Source organism: Sturnira hondurensis, unplaced genomic scaffold, assembly GCF_014824575.4.
Source record: "Sturnira hondurensis isolate 20B ecotype Veracruz unplaced genomic scaffold, ASM1482457v3 Scaffold0006437, whole genome shotgun sequence".
Lineage (NCBI taxonomy): Eukaryota > Metazoa > Chordata > Mammalia > Chiroptera > Phyllostomidae > Sturnira > Sturnira hondurensis.
The window spans coordinates 88,034-108,248 of NW_028079068.1; the positions used below are offsets into that span (position 1 = coordinate 88,034).

General features: G+C 44.8%; 1 protein-coding gene across 1 annotated transcript in view; it reads right to left on the bottom strand.

The window, feature by feature from the left end:
* Positions 1-20,215, bottom strand: part of MGAM2 (maltase-glucoamylase 2 (putative)) — a 77,875-nt gene that overhangs the window by 34,011 nt on the left and 23,649 nt on the right. Inside the window, exons 12-24 of the mRNA XM_037049287.1 lie at positions 19,661-19,778; positions 14,951-15,122; positions 14,306-14,422; positions 11,431-11,585; positions 11,200-11,284; positions 10,297-10,353; positions 9,642-9,766; positions 8,716-8,804; positions 7,895-7,944; positions 4,868-5,032; positions 3,267-3,422; positions 1,831-2,100; positions 75-229 (exon numbers count right to left, since the gene is read on the bottom strand). Coding sequence (XP_036905182.1) covers positions 75-229; positions 1,831-2,100; positions 3,267-3,422; positions 4,868-5,032; positions 7,895-7,944; positions 8,716-8,804; positions 9,642-9,766; positions 10,297-10,353; positions 11,200-11,284; positions 11,431-11,585; positions 14,306-14,422; positions 14,951-15,122; positions 19,661-19,778 — 1,714 coding nt within the window. The remainder of the gene's footprint in view (positions 1-74; positions 230-1,830; positions 2,101-3,266; positions 3,423-4,867; positions 5,033-7,894; positions 7,945-8,715; positions 8,805-9,641; positions 9,767-10,296; positions 10,354-11,199; positions 11,285-11,430; positions 11,586-14,305; positions 14,423-14,950; positions 15,123-19,660; positions 19,779-20,215) is intronic.

Here is a 20,215-nt window from a genome sequence, read left to right on the forward strand (position 1 = left end):
TTCACTTGCATTAATTAGAACCACTGTAATGAGACCTACAAGCACTTAATTAGAACCAAACGAATAGGGCTTACATGACAGTGCCGGAGGCTTTTCGTCGAATCTGGATCCCGAAAGGATTGTTCTGAATCTCGACATCATACAGACGGTTTTCAGGAGAGTCAACTGGAGAGGAGGGGGTATTCAGAGGCACTGGGACCTCGTACCTTTTATTAGTGGGGTCATAGATCTGACAAGGAGAGAAGAGGAGACTTGCTGTTGGAATCTCAAACCTAAGGGCCCTCACGCCAGCTCAGACAATTCAGTTCCCACTGTCCCAAAGCAGACAGACAGACGAGGGGCCTGCCTACCCACTGCGCCCAACGTAGAACCTGAACTGCAAAAATGCCTCAGCGACATGCATTCAAAGCCAGGCAGGGCACATCCTCTAAAGAATTTGTCATTTAAGGGTACAGAATCTCACAGACAGGATGCATTTTTGTGTGTGTTTATCAGTGTGGCATGTGAACAGGTATGTGCACGGAACTATATGAGACCATGGGTGAGCATGAGTTCGTATGGCGGAAATCAGAGAACTGAGCTGTCATATACATGCTGAGATATTCTTTCTAGTTGAGCTTCCAGATGTGGCTCAACTTTTCCATTCTGAAGATTGCTCCTCTTTTCCTACCACCTACTTCTACCCACCGATCAGGACTGCTGGAGGGCAGAATGAGAGAGGGGCCATGTGTGTCATGAGAGAGGGGCCATGGTTGGGTAGTGTCGCCATCATGAGCAACCACCTTTTTTTTCAAACCAGTATTAGCCCACATATTACCCTTAGGACACATCTTGTTGGAAGTCTTGCTTCTCCAAATTCTGTTTCTCAGACCAAAAGCAGCGATATTACCTGGGAGCCTGTTAGCAATGCAGAAACTCAGGCCCTGCCCCCAGACTTTCTGAATCAGAATTTCCACTTTCACAAGACCCCTACAGGATTCCTCCCACACCAAAGTGTGAAAAGCAATGCCTAGAGCGAGCTGTCCAGGGTGGTCCCCATTACCTACGTGGGGCCATTAAGCCTTTATAATATGCTAGTCTGAACAGAGACTCACTGTAAATGCAAAATCCACAGCAGATTTTGAAGACTTACCATGATTATAAGATTCAAAAGCATCTCAACAATTGTATTTGGATTTCACGATGAAATGAAAACATTTTAGCACATTGGTTGAATTAAACACTATTACCGTCAATTTCACCTAGATTTTTTCAAATGCGTTCTTTAAAAGATGGTTGTTGGAAAAAACACACATGTTTCTTATTGTGTGTTTACTTGAGCAGAGCAGTGCCTCTCCAGGAGTGGCCTCTTAATGTGTAGCACCAGCCTCACTCAGGAACTTGTTAGAAATGCAGATTCGTGGGCAGGAAACCCTGGGCAGGAGGCCTAGCAATCCGAGTTTGAACAAGACCTGCAGGTGATTCTGATGCATGTTAAGCCAAAGTATCAGCTGCAGGAGAAGCCACGGTAATGGGGGAAGTGTGTTAATGCCACTCGTGTGAGCTTATCACCACAAAGCAGGCGTATTTTTCTCTGGGCTGAGGAGGGATTCTTGGAGGGTCTTTCTGATGTAGAGGACCCATCACTGTAGGAAACTGACAACTCTGGTGGTGCCAAGGCCACAGCCTGGCCCTACTACCTCCTAAATTCCTGACCTTTATTTATTTACCTCTCTGGGCCTTGGTGCTCTCATCTCTAAAATGAGGGATCTTGGACAAAAAGATGTTTTCAATGACCTCCACCCATAAGAACACCCTGTTGAGGACCAGAATCTGTAACACGGGGTTTACCTTGAACTGCAGCATGCTTTCTGTGTGGTAGGTCACGATGAGCTTAAGAAAGCTGATCTTTGCAGAGAGAGGGTCAGAGGTCGTGGCTGCTGCCGGCAGAGGGAGGGCACGCTGTGGTGATGGTGGTGGGGCTGCTGCTCGTGGGGACCCAGAGGCCGTCAGATGCGTAAGGTCAGTGCTGATGCCAGTGGGCGAATACTGAGTGTTACTGGCAGCATAGTTAGGGATAGTGTCGTAGAAACAGGTGGGCACGCCAGGAACGGTTGTGGGCTGGAACGAGAGGAGGAATCTCTCAGTCGGCCTCTCACACCACACTCTGAGGCTCTAATGAGTGAAGAAGTTAGGTAACCCAGACTAAGTCCATGACACCACGCCATTGCTACGGGTTGAATTGCATTCCCCCCACAAGATGTTAAGTCCTGACACCTTGTACCTTTATGTGGATGTCTATAGGGCCTTTGCAGATGGCCTAGTTAAATGAGGTCATTAGGGTGGGCCTACGCCAATATAACTGGTGTCTTTATTATATAGGGAAATTTGGACACAGAGACAAACATGCACCCGGGGAAAGGACACCAAATAAAGATGAAGGCAGGGATTGTGGTGAAGTTTTTATGAACCAAGGAACACCTCAGATTGCCAGGAAACAGTGAGAGGCTAGGGGAGAGACCTGGAACAGATTCTGCCTCCCCACCCCCAAAAGGAGCCAACCCTGCCAACACCTTGACTTTGAACTCACAGCTCTCAGAACACTGATGTGATATATTTCTGCAGTTTTCAGTCACCCAGTTTGTGGAACCTCATTATGGCAGCTCCAGCAAATGAATGCACCCATTTAACACACACACACACACACACACACACACACACACACACCCCTCCTGTAACACATGAGCAGTGAAGGGTCAGCAGGAAGCCTGACCTGGAGACTGGGCTCTTAAGGCAGGTTCTGCTCCCAGAACCCCTCATTGCTTTGCCGTGGGATAGTTGCCCCCACTGTCATGTTGAGGAAGTCATGTATTTTCTCTGGCTTTCATTCCCTCCATTTTTCAAGTGGAGTGGAAGACTTACACCTTACCTTCCTCCTTGGATTCTAATGGATGAAAAAAAATTACTCAAAACACTCAATGCACAGTGTATTATTATTATTATTATTACTATTATTTTTAAAATAAAAGTGGGGTTTAAAATGAGTCAGTTGGAGAAAAGAGAGAGCCAGAGCAGCAATGAGTTGCCTCCGATTGTGGCTCTCTGAGGGAAACACTGATTGCCTCTCACTCAGAGTTCACAGAAGAAGGCACCTGTCGGCACAGTGTGGAAGAACAATTCCCTTTCCACCCAACAACGTGTGGAAGTGTTTTCTAGGTACCCGATTACTCGTGTGGAAGATTCAACAAACTTCCTGCCCACTGGGGCCATCTACCCCTCATCCTTACCTCCCAAAGGCACCCCCGCTGACTGCACTTCTCCTCAGAGGCCGTGGGCTCCTCGGGGTAGCAGTTGAACTTCTCCAGGTCACTGACTGGGAGTTTCCACTCAATGGAGAATTCCTGTCCCAGTACCAGTCCCTTGAGACCAGTGATCTTCACCACCTGCGGAAAGAGAAAGGAGGCCACAGTGACAGATGAGGAGAGGTAGAGACACCCGGATAATGTCCTTCCCTGATGGTCTGGACGTCAGGACGGGGGGTGGGGGAGCTAGCCATTCCTGCAAGACTACGGGGTAGTTGAGATATTACTGTTTCTCCTCTGGGGCTTTTCACATCCCCACTGGAAAAGGGCACTCGGCTCATTCCTATGGCTCTCACCTCATGGAGTCACCGAGGGACAGTAAATGGGAAGGCCTTTGATCTCCTTAGGGGGTGCAGACTGCGGGCAGGGCCATCATTGTTAGGCAATTGCCTTCTAGGGGTGGTGCACACACCTTTCCATGGGGGTGGCAGCCACAGCAATAACTAAGTTTTATCAAGCATGCGTGTGAGCCAGGCACTGCGATGACTACTTTGTATGCATTCTCGCCATTAATGCGGCAGCAATCCCGTACTGCGAATTGGCTAGCTCCAATTTGGCTCTCTCCACATGGCTATCTCTGATTTGTAAAATAGAAAGCTGAGGTTTGTAGAGGGTTAATGCTTTGCCCAAGATCTCACAGCTAAAGGATGGCAGAGCTCAGATTAGAATCCTACTCTACCTAACTCTAGAAGCCCAGCTCCTACCCTTTGCCATAGGGGTTGTCTAAAGGGAAGCGGCTGCCCTAAGAAATGGTGCATTTCCCAGCACTTGGCATACTCCGCTAACAATGGGAATCTTTTGTCCGAGATTATCATGTAAGAGAATCATTCAATAGGGACAAACCCGGACTACCCCTTGTGTTTTAATTAGCTCCCCTTTTCTCTAATGATACAATAATTGCTTAAAACACTAAGGAAAACTATCAGCTGTGTCTCAAAGACAGCCTTTAATTTAAATGATAGGGCATATGGGTAAATACCCTCCAGAACTGAGCTGATGCATTATATAATGTAGTTTCAGCCTTGGCTGGGTAGCTTAGTTGGTTAGAGCATTGTCCCGATACATCAAGGTTGTGGGTTCAATCCTCAGTTAGGGCACATACAAGAATCAACCAATGAACGCAGAGATAATTGGAACAACAAATTGGTGGAACAACCAATCAATGTCTCTCTCTCTCTCTCTCTCGTCTCTCTCTAAAATCAATTAAAAAATAAAGTAAAAATTACTATAGTTTGAATACTGTATCAAACTGTTTCACAGGTGGGATTAACATGTCTAGCTTTAAATTCACCCGGAGAAGAGTTGCCTTCTTTCCAGGTCTCACTGACACGAAGTGCAGGGGTCCGTGCTTAGCAGGTCCATGTTTCTCCCTCCACACCCTGCCTGTGTGTGGTAGATTTCCCAGCATGCCAGGCGTCTCTGTGCCCGTCCAACCTCAACGGGCAAGAGAGAGCTGCCTGCCAGAATCTCGGGCCAGGGCCTTCTGCAAGGGCCCTGCAGGACAGCAGGACGGGACAATCACGTACCTTTGATGATGCATCGTAGCTGACGTTTGAAATGGGGGTGGAAACACCAATAAAGAGAGTAAAATCAGCAGGTTGCTTGTCCATTCCCAAGATTGTGATATCTGTAAACATGAGGTTATCGGTGTCCTTATAATTATTAGTCGTGATCTTTGCCTGTAGACGGTTCTGGGGGGGAAAAAAGTCAGTTTAGAAAACAAGTACCTCGGACTCTAACTGTGCCCAAATAGTCCTCAACATCTTTCTTCCTGAGACCGAAGTCACCCCCTTTATTGCTGAGGCTCTATACGGTGTCGTCGGATCATCCCAGGGAACGTTAACCCAGACTCCTGATGGTCCTCAGTCCTTTAGCAAGAGTTTGTGCTTGCCCCGGTTCACTGGTTATTTATTGATTCCATTCCTCAAAAAACAGGTTCCTGACATCATGGAATTTTCAAGCAGATAAGATGGATACTAACAAAGCAAACAAAAACCTCCAGCACACAAGAAACCCACAGCACACAAAGGATAGACATGCACATACACACAAAATAGTGCCCAAATAATTTTTCTTTTTATTCCAATGATAAGGTGGATAAGAAGTAACTGCATAAATCTGTACGATGTGCCAGGCACTGGGCTAAGCATTTTACATGTGTTACCTCATTCAAGTCTCACGACAAACTATGAAGTTAGAGCTATAATGATCTCCATTTTTCAGATGAGAACACTGAGGCCCAGAGAAATTAGATAACTTATTTCGAGATCTATAGTTCAAACACGACAAAGTTGAGCTGCGATGAAGAAAGTATAGCTGAAGACTAAAGAAAAAAAGGGGGTCACTTTGATGTTTAAAAAGACTAGGCATGCCCCGACTAGCCTGTCTTAGTTGGTTGAGTGTCACCCTACAAAACAGAAGGTCACCAGTTCAAGTCCCAGTCAGGGTGCAATGGCTGGGTTGGGCCAGGTCCTTGACTGGGGCATGTGCGAAAGGCAATTGATGTTTCTCTCTCACAGCAATGACTCTCTCTCTCTTTTTCCCCTCTCTTCACCTCTCTCCAAAATAAATAAATAAACAAACAAATAAACACATAAATAAAATCTTTTAAGAATAAAATTTAAAAAAACTTAAACATCAACTTAAATTTCACATCAAATATAAAAATTACATGTAGAATTACACATATTGTTTAATTGTATAACTCAAAATAGAATGTGGACTTAAGTGTAAAAGGGTCAAACCATACATTTTTTAGGTAAAAATAGGAGAAAATATTCAAGCCCTAGGGCTAGGAAGAGTTCTTATTCTGGTCACCAAAAAGTCTGATCCACACACACACACAAAGGATAAGTCAGACCCATCAAATTTAAAAATGTTTGCTCTATGAAAGACTGTGTTACAATGACAAAAAGAGACATTTACAGACTGAAAGAAAACATTTACAAACCGTAAATCCAACAAAGGACTGCTTTCTAAAATATTTTTAAAAACACTCTCAAAACTGAACAGAAAAATAAGGCAAATAATCCAATTAGAAAATGGGCAAAAGAACGGGATAGACACTTCACCTAAGAGAACATACCAATGGCAAATGGGCACCTGAAAAGATCGCCAACACCCTCAGGCATCAGAGAAAGGGAAACTGGGACCACAGTGAGCTGTCGGCACACCCTTATGAGAAAGGCTAAAATAACATTGAAAAATCATGACATCAGATGCTGGTTAGGGGGTGTGGAAACTGGGTCATTCATATATTGGTGGTGTGAATGAAAAATGGTCTGGCCACTCTGGAAAAGTTTGTCACTTTCTTATAAAACTAGACATGCCCTTACTATAGAACCCAGTGTTGGCACTCCCGGACATTTACACCAGAGAAATGAAAACCTATGTTCACAGGAAAAACCTATCCATAACATTCACAGCAGCTTATTTGGAAACAGCCCCTGATAGAATCAGCCCAGATGCTCTCTATTGAGTGAACTGCTCAACGACAGCTGGCCAGCTATGACTTGGAACACTACTCACCATGGAAAGGACCGTGGATACACAATAATGTGGATGAATATTGAGGGAATTACACTGAATGAAAAGAGCCCATTCCCAAGACTTCATGCTATAGGATTCCATTTAGAGAACATTCTTTTTTTTTTTAAGATTTTATTTCTTTTTAGAGGGGAAGGGAAGGAAAGAGGGAGAGAAACATCAATGTGTGGTTGCCTCTGGTGTGTCCCTGCTGGGAACTGGCCTGCAACCCAGGCATGTGCCCTGACTGGGAATCGAACTGCGATTGTGTGGTTCGCAGGCCTGCGCTCAATCCACTGAGCTACGCCAGCCAGGGTTAGAGAACATTCTTGAAAGGACAAAATTATAGAAATGACAGACAGAATAGTTGTTGCCAGGGACTAAGAAAGGGGGAGGGGAGGAGGCAAGTAGGCGTGGCTATGAAAGGGCGACTGAGGGATCCCTGGGGTGATGGAAATGTTCTCCATCCTGAGAGCTCAGTGTCAGCATCCTCGTTCTGATACTGAACCATAGCTTTCTAAGACACTACCGCTGGGGAGACTGGGCGAAGAGAAAAAAAGGGAGCTCTCTGTATTACTTCTTATACAGGCACCTCAAAATAAAAGGTAAAATTGAAAAAAAAATATATAAATTTAAAAGAAAAGAAAGAAGGGAGAGATCCCCATAAAAGAAATCTCTGCCCTCGCACAATGGGACTTCCAAGAAACCCAAATGAGAATGCTCCCATCCTCTGGTGGACTAACTTGCCTTTCGTCCTCTTAGTCCCCCTGGGAAACTGATGATGTAAACAATCTTCTCCCAGCCTCTCAAAACTTGGCCTTTATACCTGCACCCAAGGCCAAGTTTAGGGACTGGAAAGGAAGGTCATTATGGAAGGACCTCAAACAGGCACTGCACCACTCCCCACTCTCACCCACACCCCACACACCACACACACTTGCAGCCCCACCCCCTGCCAAATAAGGGCACATCTTGGAAGCCACAACTCATCACATAAAACTCAGAGTCAAGGAAGAAACAGTACTCACAGAGGTGACAGAAAACTCATAGAGAGTGTAATTCTTTTCAGTTACAGCATCTGAAAAAGAGAGAGAGAGGGAGGAGATGCTGTTACAGGGGAAGAAGAGGCGTTTCTCTTCCTTTGCCATCAGATCCCTCTTAGGCAGGTACCTGTTTTTGTCAAACCTCCAAAGGCTTCCTGGCGCCTTCAGCACAGTAAAGTGCCCCACCCTCCGAGCTCTCATGACACTACGAAGTACTACATCGCTGGCATTTAAAACTTTCGACTCACATTATAGTTACCCGCATGCAGGATGTATCTATCCCACTGCAGCAGGAGATCCTCAAGGGCAATGTCTACGTTTTATTGACCTCTATATCCCCTGCATACAGCGCAATGATAAATGGCCAATAAATATTAACACATGCTAATTCTGTGCAGGGCTGGATTTTCATGTAATCACAGACCATAGGCGTCTGTGAGGTACTTACATGGAAACCCTACAGTGGAAAAGCATACTGCACAAATGAGATCCTTCCCCTCAATAGTAACCGAAGAAGTATTTTGCAAAACTACTGGTAAAATGTATGATTAGGTATTAATAATGATACCCAGAGGAGAGAATAATTAAATCCAATAATGTCTGTTGCTTGGATAGAGTCAATAACATACATGTCAATTATCTGAAGTCTTCTTTAATGCATTGTGCTTGGCCAACCAAGCCTCAGAATACACTGGTTACAAGCTGCAGAAGTAAGCAGCCATGACAACTGCATCAGCACCATACGGGGCAGCCTGCAATGACTAATCTCATGGAACACTGCAGGGATGGTGTGTGGGGAAGTCTACCTGCAGATTCACCGTCATCCCAGTACAGCTGTCCCTTTGCTTCTCGCTTATAGTCCAAGGCAATGATGAGCCCCAGGGAATTCTTCCGACTGTAAAAGAGCAAGTCTCAGTTTCAGAGAATGAAGATGAGATAAGAACTGGGGTAAATCAGCCCCCTTCCTGTCCCACCGGCAGGTCATCCCAGAGTCTCTTCCAGACACGGTGTAGATACTGACCTTGTATGGACACAGGGGAGAGGGGTGTGGCAGACAGCAGAGGTTAGCAAAGAATGAGCATAAGAACAAGAGTCAAAGGAGAGGGATCCTGCTGAAAATTGGATTTGTAATAACACTAACCACCAAGTGAGCACCATTAGGGTCTTACCATGTGTCAGGAACTCTTCTAACTGTCTTATATACATTAAATGACTCACGTTATTCCATTGGACCTTTATAATAACTCTAAAAGTAAAACTATCATCGTCCCCAGTTTACAAGTGATAAGCAGAAACACAGAGAGTAAGTGGTCATCGTAACTCATCTGGTATGTTGTAAAATTAGGGCCCCAAATTTCAGACTCTTGACCTTGAAGTGATGTTGATTTTGGCTCCTATTTAACTCGCATTCTCTCTTGTCTAAGGGAATCTCTTTGAGGGCAATTTTTGACCATAAAGAAATCCTCCTGAGCGATCATTTGATTCTTTTTGTAATCTGACTCAATCCATGAGTGAAAGACTATGGAAATGCAACAGAAGCTACATTTACCCCCACTGAGTGAATTCTAAGATGCTAATGTTGGGTCAGCCCTGAAAGGAGGGGAGGAGGATCCCTGAATGGACATGTCCTCCCTGGGTTCATACACATTTAGTCCCTATATTCATCTTTCCCACAATGCCCTCACTCTTGGAGGTTGAGAGCAGTCCCACCTGGGAAGAGTGAGGAGATTACCTGGCCTCTGTGGTTGTGCTTGGCTGCTGGGTGGGAAATATGTAGCCCCCTCGAAGGTGAAGTCCTATCCTATCAGGGGGCAGCAGCATCTGCACCAATTGTTTCCTCCATTGGGTGGCTATTCCCTAAGCAGCAAAAAAAAAAAAAAAAAACCCAGAGTTGATCATTGGCTGTTTGGGCTAGAAGACACCTTGGAGAGCTTATTGCTTAGCTGCCTCATTTTAAATAAGATAAAACTAGACACCACCCACCCCCCTGCCCTCAGCAAAGTGAAGTGACTTGTCCACGGCAAACAGGCAGTAAGTAGACAGCAAAGCTGAGACTCCCACACACCTCGTTTCTTTGTATGACCCCACGCTGTGATTCCACCAGGGTTTTCATTCCGTAAGCTATCCCAGCCTACGTCCAAATGGCTAGTCCTGACATCTGCAGAGTGGCCAGGTGGACATAATGAAAATTCCCATCAGCCTACCCCAGTTATTCAAATTATTTCATCGTACCTTTGGAAAGGCCTTCCACAGGGAAGAACACCCACAATCAGTTACATGTAAAACCTGGTATTATCATCCTTCCCCAACCTCATAACACAGCTGCTGCCTTAAAATGGTCCCCTGCTAAAGCCAGGTCTCTGGACCAAGTGCGCCACCTCACTTACTGTCTCATAGTCGTACCAGATGGCGTCTGGTATGTATGCTTTCACTTGGTCCACACCCTAGGGAAACAACAGTAATGAGCGACATTAGCATGCCCCTTTACAGTTTGCACACACCTCCCCTTGTGGCTCCACGTGGCCCTCTAAACAGCCTCCCACTCTGCCAGTATAAATGCAGGCACTCAGTGAGGCTGAGCCGTACCAGCAATTAGGTTTGTTTTGCTTCTTGGCTCCTGAACGTCCTAAGAGATGCAGAGGAAGTTCATTCACTGAGTTCCTTGTGTAATCTGACAGGCTGGGAGGAGAATGAGCTAGTCAGGCGCCCAGGAGAGCCTTCCAGTAGGACCACTCACTGGTCGGCTGGACCCGCCATGAGACGGGGTGGCGAAAACACCAGCTCCAAGGGCCTTTGACATGAGAAACTGGGTGATCTTTCATGTGACGACCTGATTGGCAGACTACTGATCCCGCCCCTCTCTCCCCCACTTTCCCCCACTCACAGCTGCCCCAGATCACACATGAACTCCACAGGAACACCCTCCTCTTACCCTGCGCTCCTCTCTCCCTCCCTGCTCCTTTCTAACCCCAATCGCACATCCTCTCTGGGCAGAGGGAAACACAGGCAGACGGCCAACCCAGGTCATGTGAGGGCCCTGTCGACATCCATATGCTTCAAGACAGAGGCTTGAATGTAGTCTTGCAAAATGGAAATTGTTTTCCTTGGTCAGGCAGTGGAACCGAGAGTTACTATTTTTCTAATTTCCAATCTTTTCAGAATCTTTCTCTCCTTTATATTCATAGCTATATTTAAATGCAGCCAAAGACACTCAGGCTCCAGCTTATTCAGCTATAGATCCATGAGGACAAGTGCGAGGTCCCACCCCGCTGTCCAGATGATAAACATACTTCATATAAAACCGGTGTGATGAGGAGTCCAGGCCCCCATAAGAACTGCTCATGCACCTCCCATGTGCCTGGGTCCTGGTAGAACCTGGAAAACAGAGAAGGCAGGTGAAGCCCCTGATACTGGTGGGCAGCTCATTGTATGGCAACGAGGTCCTAGTGAACCTTGTTAGCACTAACAAGGGAAGTAGGATTATGATCTGAAAGGACGTCTTCGCAGGTCAGGACACTCACTCGTGGACCAGGGGCCTGGCTACAGTCTCCCCCAGGGTGTGAGCACGGTAGAAGAGGGTGTAGAGGTAGGGCAGCAGGGTGTAGCGGATGTTCAGGTAATGCCTGGAGGAGTTCAACAGCAGGGAGTCCTCACCAAAGGCCGCAGGATCTTGGTCCTAGAAGGAACCGTAAGCAATTACTAGACATTTCCGTCATATTTTAAAAGTTCCCCTTCATGAGAAGCTCTCGCATATGAAAGGGGTTATGTCATTGAACTTGAAGATGTCAAAGCGTGTCCGGAACTGAAAGGAGCTGGGTCCGGCCCCTTTGTTTTATAGATGAGGAAACCACAGCAGAGGTTACGTGACTTTCCCAGGGTGAACTGCAAGTAAGTGGCAGGGTTTAAATTTGACGGGTGTCCTCGGATATCGGTCTGTGGCAGCTCCGGGGTGATAGAGGAACCTACAGAGATCGCCAAGGAGATAAAGGGCTCCGAGTGGGCTCTGCCCCTCAGGGCTACTCCAGTGCATTTCAGATATTGAGCTTTCCCACCCTACGTCATTTGGCAAATAATAAGAATAAAGTCATCTTCCTACTAAGAGAATTTGAAACCCATTGCCTTAAGCCAAGTATTGCCTAACCACCATGATCTAGCATCCATCTCGTCTTTCCATGCTCTTTTATGAATCTGAATTTTTATTTATTGAACTTTTAAATTTTATTTTAATAAAAGTTGATGAAGAATCTATTCATTTCAGGTGTATGACATAGTGGTTCAACATTTATATACGTCACAAAGGGACTACCATGTTTAGTCTAGGAACCATCTGTCATCACACAGTTATTCTCTTATTGGTTCTATTCCCTATGCTGTGCACTATATCCCATAACTTATGTTACCTATTTTATTTTTTGTTGTTGATATTGTTACAGATGTCTCCCATTCCCCACCCCACCCTCACCAGGCCTTCACCACATTGTTATCTGTGTCCATAGGCTATGCACGTACAATCTTCAGAATTTATGTCTGGTTTCACGTGTAGTGTTTTCGCCAGCAAAATTTGTTTTACTTTCTCTGTCCCCAAGACAGCGACCTCTATTTGTTCTTCAATACACAAAGTGCAAAGCAATCATGAAGATAGTTTTTAGCAACTTTTAGCTAGGAGGAATGAAACAACGCTTCATGAGGGAAATCTAATTGTCTTAGGACCCAGAAACATAAAGTTCCTCTCATTTTGCTCACTTGCCTTGTACTTTGAAAGTGGAGCATACATTTAGACTTGTCCTCCTGTGCTGTATTATGGGGACTGAATTTTAGAAAAAATTATCTGAATGTATCCCCTTCTTTTGTTTCTTAAGTTGCCCATTGCCCTCTCCAACTAGAACTACTCTATGAGACCACTCAGTGCCCCAATATAGGGTCCGATGAAAACCCTGAGGCCAAACACGGAAGAAATAGCACTCCACATCATCCTACATCACCCCAGCCTCCAACTGCGAAGACCTAGAGCTGCCCTGTCCCTCAGAATGGCCACAAGCCATGTGGGGCTACCGAACACTTGAGCTGTCGTTAGTAAGATTGAGGAACTAAACTTCTCATTATATTAATTCTACTTATTTTAACTATAAACCTGAAAATGGAATCAATGTAAAGTACATTTTTTTCAAAGAAACACAACTTTATTGTTCTGGTGGGATTGCATTTCTTTCCAGCTGCTGAAAGTATAGCCTCCAAACTGAGATGTATTATACATGTAAAACGCACACTGAATTTTGAAGGCTTAGTATAGAAGGAAAAGAATATAAAACAGCTCATTATTAATATTTTGTATAAAATAGGCATTGCAATGATATTCAGGATAGACTGAGTTGTATAAAATAAATTAAAAATAATTGCTCCTGTTTCTTTGTGCCTTTTGGACCTGCTTCTAAGCTTCCATGTGTGGTTCCCGTTGCACTGGGTGGTCAGCACTAGTTGAGGGGGAAGAAAACCAGCCCTGTACCTGGGCAGCCTGAGGGACTGCACGCCCTTACTGACAAAGTCCTTCCGGAAGGATGGACTCTTCAGGAAGAGCACCTGCCCTCCCTGCTCCCAGCCCCCTGCTTAGAAATCAGGAAGAGTCCATCTCTTTCTAGATCACAAATGGCTAGGAACAGCCCAGGGATGAAATCCTTTGAAGATCCAACTACAAATCTCTCCCAGGTCAGAGATGTGACACTGGGTAACGTCCGGAACTGCAGCTAAAATGATTATCAGCGAGTTACTCTAGTGAGCCTATTAGGAGCTAAACCACGCAATTAGCAGACTTCATTAAAAGAAAGGGCCTCCCACCCGACTTGCTCCTACCATCACCATACACATCTCCTTAAGAGGGACCTTGAACCCATTTCTATCTGGTTGCCAAAATCATCAAAAAATGTGATTCTGGATAGAACAGAAAGGTGGGATATGTCATGAGAAGTAGCGGGAAGTGGTCTCTCAAACCATCCACAGAAAGATAAAATGTTGCAACAAGGTGAAAAAAAATGTTCAGATCACAGTCCTTCCCCTCTCAAAATCCTTTCTCCTTGCTCCCCGGTATCTAGGAGTGGTTTCCCTCGTATTGGTTGAAGTATCAATGAACTCTGATTGTCCCACCTTATATAGAAGGTAATAGAAGTGTGACGGCAACACTGTAGGAACGTCAACCACCCTTATCACCTTTGTTGGTGAGTTTCCAACAATAATACATACATACCATCACCCCCATAGCATGCTTTTTAAGGTCTATCACTCCAAATTTATCTATTCTGCCGCTGCAATTAGGGCCGACTCAGAGGATATTCTCCAACATCTCTTTGACAATGAATAGATTAGATAACCCAAGAAGTTTCCGTCACTTCTTGGGGACCTTACCCTGAAGCCAGGCCCATTGTGATTCCTCGAGAGGGGATAAAATGCTCCAAGTTGCATCCATCTTCTGCAGAGCTCCTCTGTGACATCTTTTGTATAACCACAGATATTGGCGCCTACCTGGAGAATGAGCACATGTATGAATGAGCACAATGGTCAGTGAGAGAGGAGAAAGCATTGACTGTATACCTGCAACATAAGGGAAAAGGGAATCTCTTATTCCCGTCATGCCACGCTTCAAGAGGTCTCAGGCTTTCAGGGCAAATCCTCCAGCCAAAAGGGGGAATAAAACAAGTGTGCCACCATGGACCAGCAGAAGAGTGGAAGACTGACTGTTGAATCAAGGGCTCATCCCCAATATTCAGTTCCCAATTTCAATGATGCTCTGTTAATGGAATTTTTCTGTGATATTAACACATTTCACTCGTGGAGGCTTCTTCCTAATTCCAGAGATTCCATGGACGACAACCCAGTGGTAAAATGCTACTATCCAATCTTCAGAAAGCAGCTCACACTACATAACAGAAATGGACTTTTGCAATGCATCTCACAGTGAGACATATGCTCCTTGCTTTTCAGACACCTCAAAGATGGGTACTGGAAAGAGAGTCCAAGGACAAAGGGCGAAAGCTCCAAGGTGAAACTCACCATGGGGATGCCAAATAGGTTGAACTCAAGGATACTAGGGATGGACCATCGGAGATCATCCCAGGTGGCTGCATTGTCCCCCAACCAATGAGCAGCAAACTTGCCAGATCCAGCAAAAGTGGAACGGGATAAGATGAAGTTCCTCTTTTGAGGGAAGATACTCTTCAGGGCCCTGAAAAAGAGCACAGCCAACTGAGTGGGAAGTGAGCCGTGAGCGTCTGGGGCTTACCAGTTCCTGAGGCAGCAGAGGTTTTTGGTCAAATTGAGAAAAGACGGCAGGGCATCATGAAGGTGAGCAGACTAAAGTGGCCTCTTCAAGAGTGTCTATCTCACTTCTAGATAAGGTTTCAGACCTCAGATGAGAGAGTACAAGCCTCTACAGACCAGCACCCCCAAGGGCTCTCTCTGGGCTCCCATCCACCTGATATGTTTTCTGTATCTTGGATCTGTTGTGTTCTTGCCCTTTTTGTTGACAATACATTGGAACCATGGGTTCTTGACCTTTACCTTCTCCTGCTAGAAAAAAAATTCCCAATGTCCCTGGGTTCCATGCCTTGCTGACCACTCATAATCCTGTTTAGCTCGACACCAGCTAAGGTCAGAACCCTGTACCTGCTGCTGGCCTGAGAGAAGATTTGTACTCCTCTGAAGCTTCAGAACTTATTATTAGCAAGTTCCAATGTCAAGAGACCTTAACCTGCACAAACTAATATCAATTAAAACAAGTAAGTCTTGGAAGATGGCATGTGATACTCTTAATGAAGTTAAAAGCAACTAAAATATAAAATATTTTCATTGAATTACACATAAAATATTAACTATCCAATAAAACTATATAGAAAGTAGAGCAAAGGAATTATAGACAATTTAATGAGCAAACTAGCAGGGTGCAGTGGAGAAGACTCACTCTCCAACTCCTGTCCTCATTTCTCCTTGATCGGGACTAATGATGCTTTGCCCTTACCACCACTGGCTAGAGAGAGTTTACTGCACCCTGCAATCACCCATAATAAAGAAAACACATTCAAGTGGCATAAAGTGAAACCGAAACAGGAATGAAGTTATCCGAGTTTACGGTTTATTTAGTCGGGCCATGTGGGTTACACGGATTAGAGGTCAGTCTGTGTTTTATTTTGGCTCAGAGGAGAAATTTTGCTCAGACATCCCCGAGTCTCTGTTTTGCACCCCTCAGGTTTGGTCTGTTTATGGTCAGGTCTTGCTCTCTGGGAGGAACTGGTTTCCTTTTGCTTTTAGGCCACAGGGAAGTGAATTTCATTGTCACAGTAGGCCAGTAACCACTGTCCCCAAGCTGTACTTCCTGCTAAGGTTGAGCCAAATCTTCATCAGATTTATGACTTAAGTTCTCCCGATGGCCAGATCCCACTGAGTGAGAATCTCATCTGCTTTTTAACCAACTCTATCTGATGCCCAGCTGCTAAGTTCCATTTATCTCCACTGTTCTCTGGGGACTTTAACCTTTTAACCATCAACCACAGCTATTAAGACTTATTAACCAACCCCATTATGATTTTATAGCACTTTTATCACATGGAGACTCCAGCAATAAAGTAATTAAAATATTTTCTTCCTCCTACACACCCTCTCTTACTCTTTCCTTCTCACCCTAGCCATTCACCCGCTCTCCCCCGACCTTCCAGTCTCAGAGAGAAGCATCTGTGAGTCGAAATAGATCAGAACAAGAAGGGGTGTGGGAAACATCGATCCAACACTCTGCTTCCAAAGATGAGGGAACTGTCTTATCCATCAGGAAAGGTCAAGGGAGAGAGAAAGAAGTCAGAAAAGAAAAGATAAAAATCAGATGTGGGTCTCTCTTCATGAAGCACTTTGTTTATTAAAATAAAAACATCTCTATTTACCGGACAAGGACACTCTCTCACCTGGACAAGCTAGCAAAATAGTTAAGTCATGAGGACAAAATGGTGCAGGAAAACACAAGAGGCACCATCTCTGCCTCTAAGTCACCAGGTCCTGTTAGGCCTCTCCTGCCCTTCTTCTCTTTCTCAGGCCAGGCATTTAATCAACAACTGTGCCTTTAGGACAGACCCAATTCCTCAGGCTAAGGACACATGGGGTGACTGCATCCTCAAAGAACTTAGAGTGCAACAAGGAAAAAAGTGAATGAAAAGTATAATACAGATGTTTGGAATTTGCAGTGCAATTTGCAGTGCAATATGAACAAAGATAGCACAAGATAAAGGCAGAGGGAAGAGATAATCTCCCTAGGCATGGTCAGAGAGGTTCCCAGAATTAACACGTGAGGTGAGGTTTTAAAGATAAGTGCATGTTTGCAAAACGGATGGGGCAGGGAAGGGCGTCCCATGTAGAGAGAGCCACTCAGGCAAAACCGTGGAAGAATAAAATAGCTTTCAACTCAAGAGCAGTAAGCATTTCTGTTTACCACAGCATAAAATATGAGGAGTAGCAGAGATGGAAGAAAAACACTAAGAAAGGGTTATTTTATAAAGTGCCTTACAGGTTTGGCTAGGGTGGCTGCCTTTTATTGCATAGAAGATACCAAGGCAAAGATAATTTTTCAGTGGGGAGATAAGTGGGAAGATTTTCATTAGGGAGAACGATGAGCAGATGTGTGATTCATAAAGATCACCTCAACAGTGGTAGAGTGGTGCTGTGTAAACTTTCACATACACTCAATACCCCTGGAAATCCTGCTAAAACTCAGATGCTCATCTCCAAGGTCTAAGGTAAGGGCCACGATGCTGCATTCCTTGTATGTTTCCAGGTGATGCTAATGTGGCTGGTCCTTGGACCATACTTTGAATAGCAACAGAAGAGGACAGATGAGTGGAAGATAAAGCTAAAGTCAGGGAAGGAAGACTAATAGTCATGGAACTCATGTAAGCTTCATGTGAGTGTTGACGATGGAAAGAAGTGTCAGTGGGGAGAAAGGAGATGGTTATAGAAATGTTTTAGAATTAAACGGATTGAAGACTGATTGTAAAAGAGGGTGTGATGGGAAGAAATAACTCAAGGATCCTACCAAGTTTCTCACTTGGGAGGCTGGGAGATAGGGATGGTGTAGCTACCAACCAAGGTAGGTAGTTTAATCGTTTCAGAAATGATTAGCCAGTCTGTGGAGACTGGGCAGAAATAGGTAAGAGAGTAAGGTGAATGGCATTGGAGGTACAAGAAGACATCCAAGTACAGAAGATCAGAAGGTTGTTGTGGATATCTGGGTCTGAAAATCAGGGAGAGATCTCAGCTACAAAGTTATGGAATTATAGACTTTAAAATGATCAAAATAAATTACAGTAAAAACTAAAAAAGAAATAAATTACCTTTGCATTGGCAGAGAATGAAAAAAAAAAGGAGTCTAGGGGTTGACCCCTAAGGCTTATCAATAGTGAGAGAGCAGATGAAAAAGATCCAGAGGTTGAAAAGGAACAGAGGTCAAGAGGGACAGCTGGGAACAGAGCAGGCTAGCCAAGCGAGAGTGGTGTGTCGGAACCAAAGGAACCGAGTTTCAAAGGAGTGCTCAGTGATGTCGTGCACCCTAGAGAAGTCAAGTAAAAGGACTGAGAAAAGTTCTATAAAGACATCAAAGTCTCCCTGTTCCTATTTCCCACCACGGAGTTCTAGAAACACCAAAACACAAGAAAATAAGGAGAAAAAAAACCAAGACATTCTTTCCTAAGTCACTTCATCTGTTTTGTACATGCAAATTAAAATCTTCTTAAGCTTATCCCTGAATTTCTTCTCTCCTAGGTGTAGTGATTATATTTTACCACCTTCCAAGGAAGGAATTTGGTCAGGGTTTGCAGGGAGCTAGTCCTTCATTTATAAAGTCATTAGCAAAAAGTTCACGTGACAAGGTCTGAAAAGGACTGAATCCTTTGCAGGAAGCATATGCTTCTTTGTTAGACTTTCCTATTGAGTGGTGGTGCTGATGGTGTGGTGACGGTAGTGGTGGTGGTGCAGGTGGTAGTGATGGTGGTGGTCGTGCTGGTAGTGATAGTGTGGTGGTGGTGGTGCTGGTGGTAGTGATGGTGGTGGTCGTGCTGGTAGTGATGGTGTGGTGACGGTGGTGGTGGTGCTGGTGGTAGTGATGGTGGTGGTAGTGCTGATGATGGTGGTGGTGGTGGTGATGGTGATGATGGTGGTGGTGATGGTGATGGTTATAGTGATGGTGGTGGTGATATGCACATTTTGGGGCTGAGGGGAAAATTGAGAGGGAGACTGAGGCAGGCAGCAGGGAAGGAAGCCAGGAGGGTGTGGTATATAACATTGCCATATATATATATATATAGGCTACTCAGGTAAACTTGAATTTCATATAAACAATGAATAGTTTTTAGTGTATGTATGTCCATTTGCAAGCCTAACCGGGTGTGCTGTATTTTTACTTGCTAAGTCAGGAAACCCTAGTGTGATGACCATAGCATATTCAGTAATAGAACCCAAGCAAGAGCTGACTTCCAGTGAGGGATTCTAAATACTCTGCACATTGTTGCTTATTAGTATCAAGTCCCTAGTCACAAGCCAATCAAAAATAATCCTGTGCAGAAACCAAGGGGATATGTGAGAAGCCCCCTTAAGCAGTCTGTAAGATCTGAGTTCCTAGATTCTTGCAACCACAGAATATATTTGGAAAAATATACTTCAAGATGACCAGAGAGACCCTCCACCTCCCAGCTCCCCGTATCTGGAACGAGGTGGGAATCCAGTGCTTACAAGTCCGTGGCTCTTGCCATGGAGTAGCCATACAAGCTGTGGACGTCATAGTGGAGGCCCCAATAAAACTCGGCTTCCATGCAGAGGGTGCTTGCAAAGAGCAAGCGGTCCAGCACTCCTGTGGAGAAACACCCGTCAGTGAGCCCCTTCCCTGTCAACAAACTTGTACAAAATAGCTGCCCTGTGTGCTTCCTGGTGCCTGTACCTTCCCCACCAAACTCCACCTGACAAAACCTTTCCAGATCTGAAATCCTATCCTAAATGCCCTTCCTACCTGGGGCAGACACTAAGCCCCTTGTGGAGACAAATCATTAAAATTAATTTGCATTCTCTTGAGCTCACAGAGAAGGGTGCTGACTGGAGGTGACCCGGAACAAGCTCAGAGCCATGGAACGTTGATCTGAGATAAAATATAAATGAAGCGTACACATCTAACTACATCGATTTAATCTAGGAGAGTTGAGTGCATAAAGAACAAATATGACGGCAGTGAAAAGGGAGCATATTCATTCCAATAATCCAAGCATTCTCACCTCAGTCACACTTTTTAAAAAT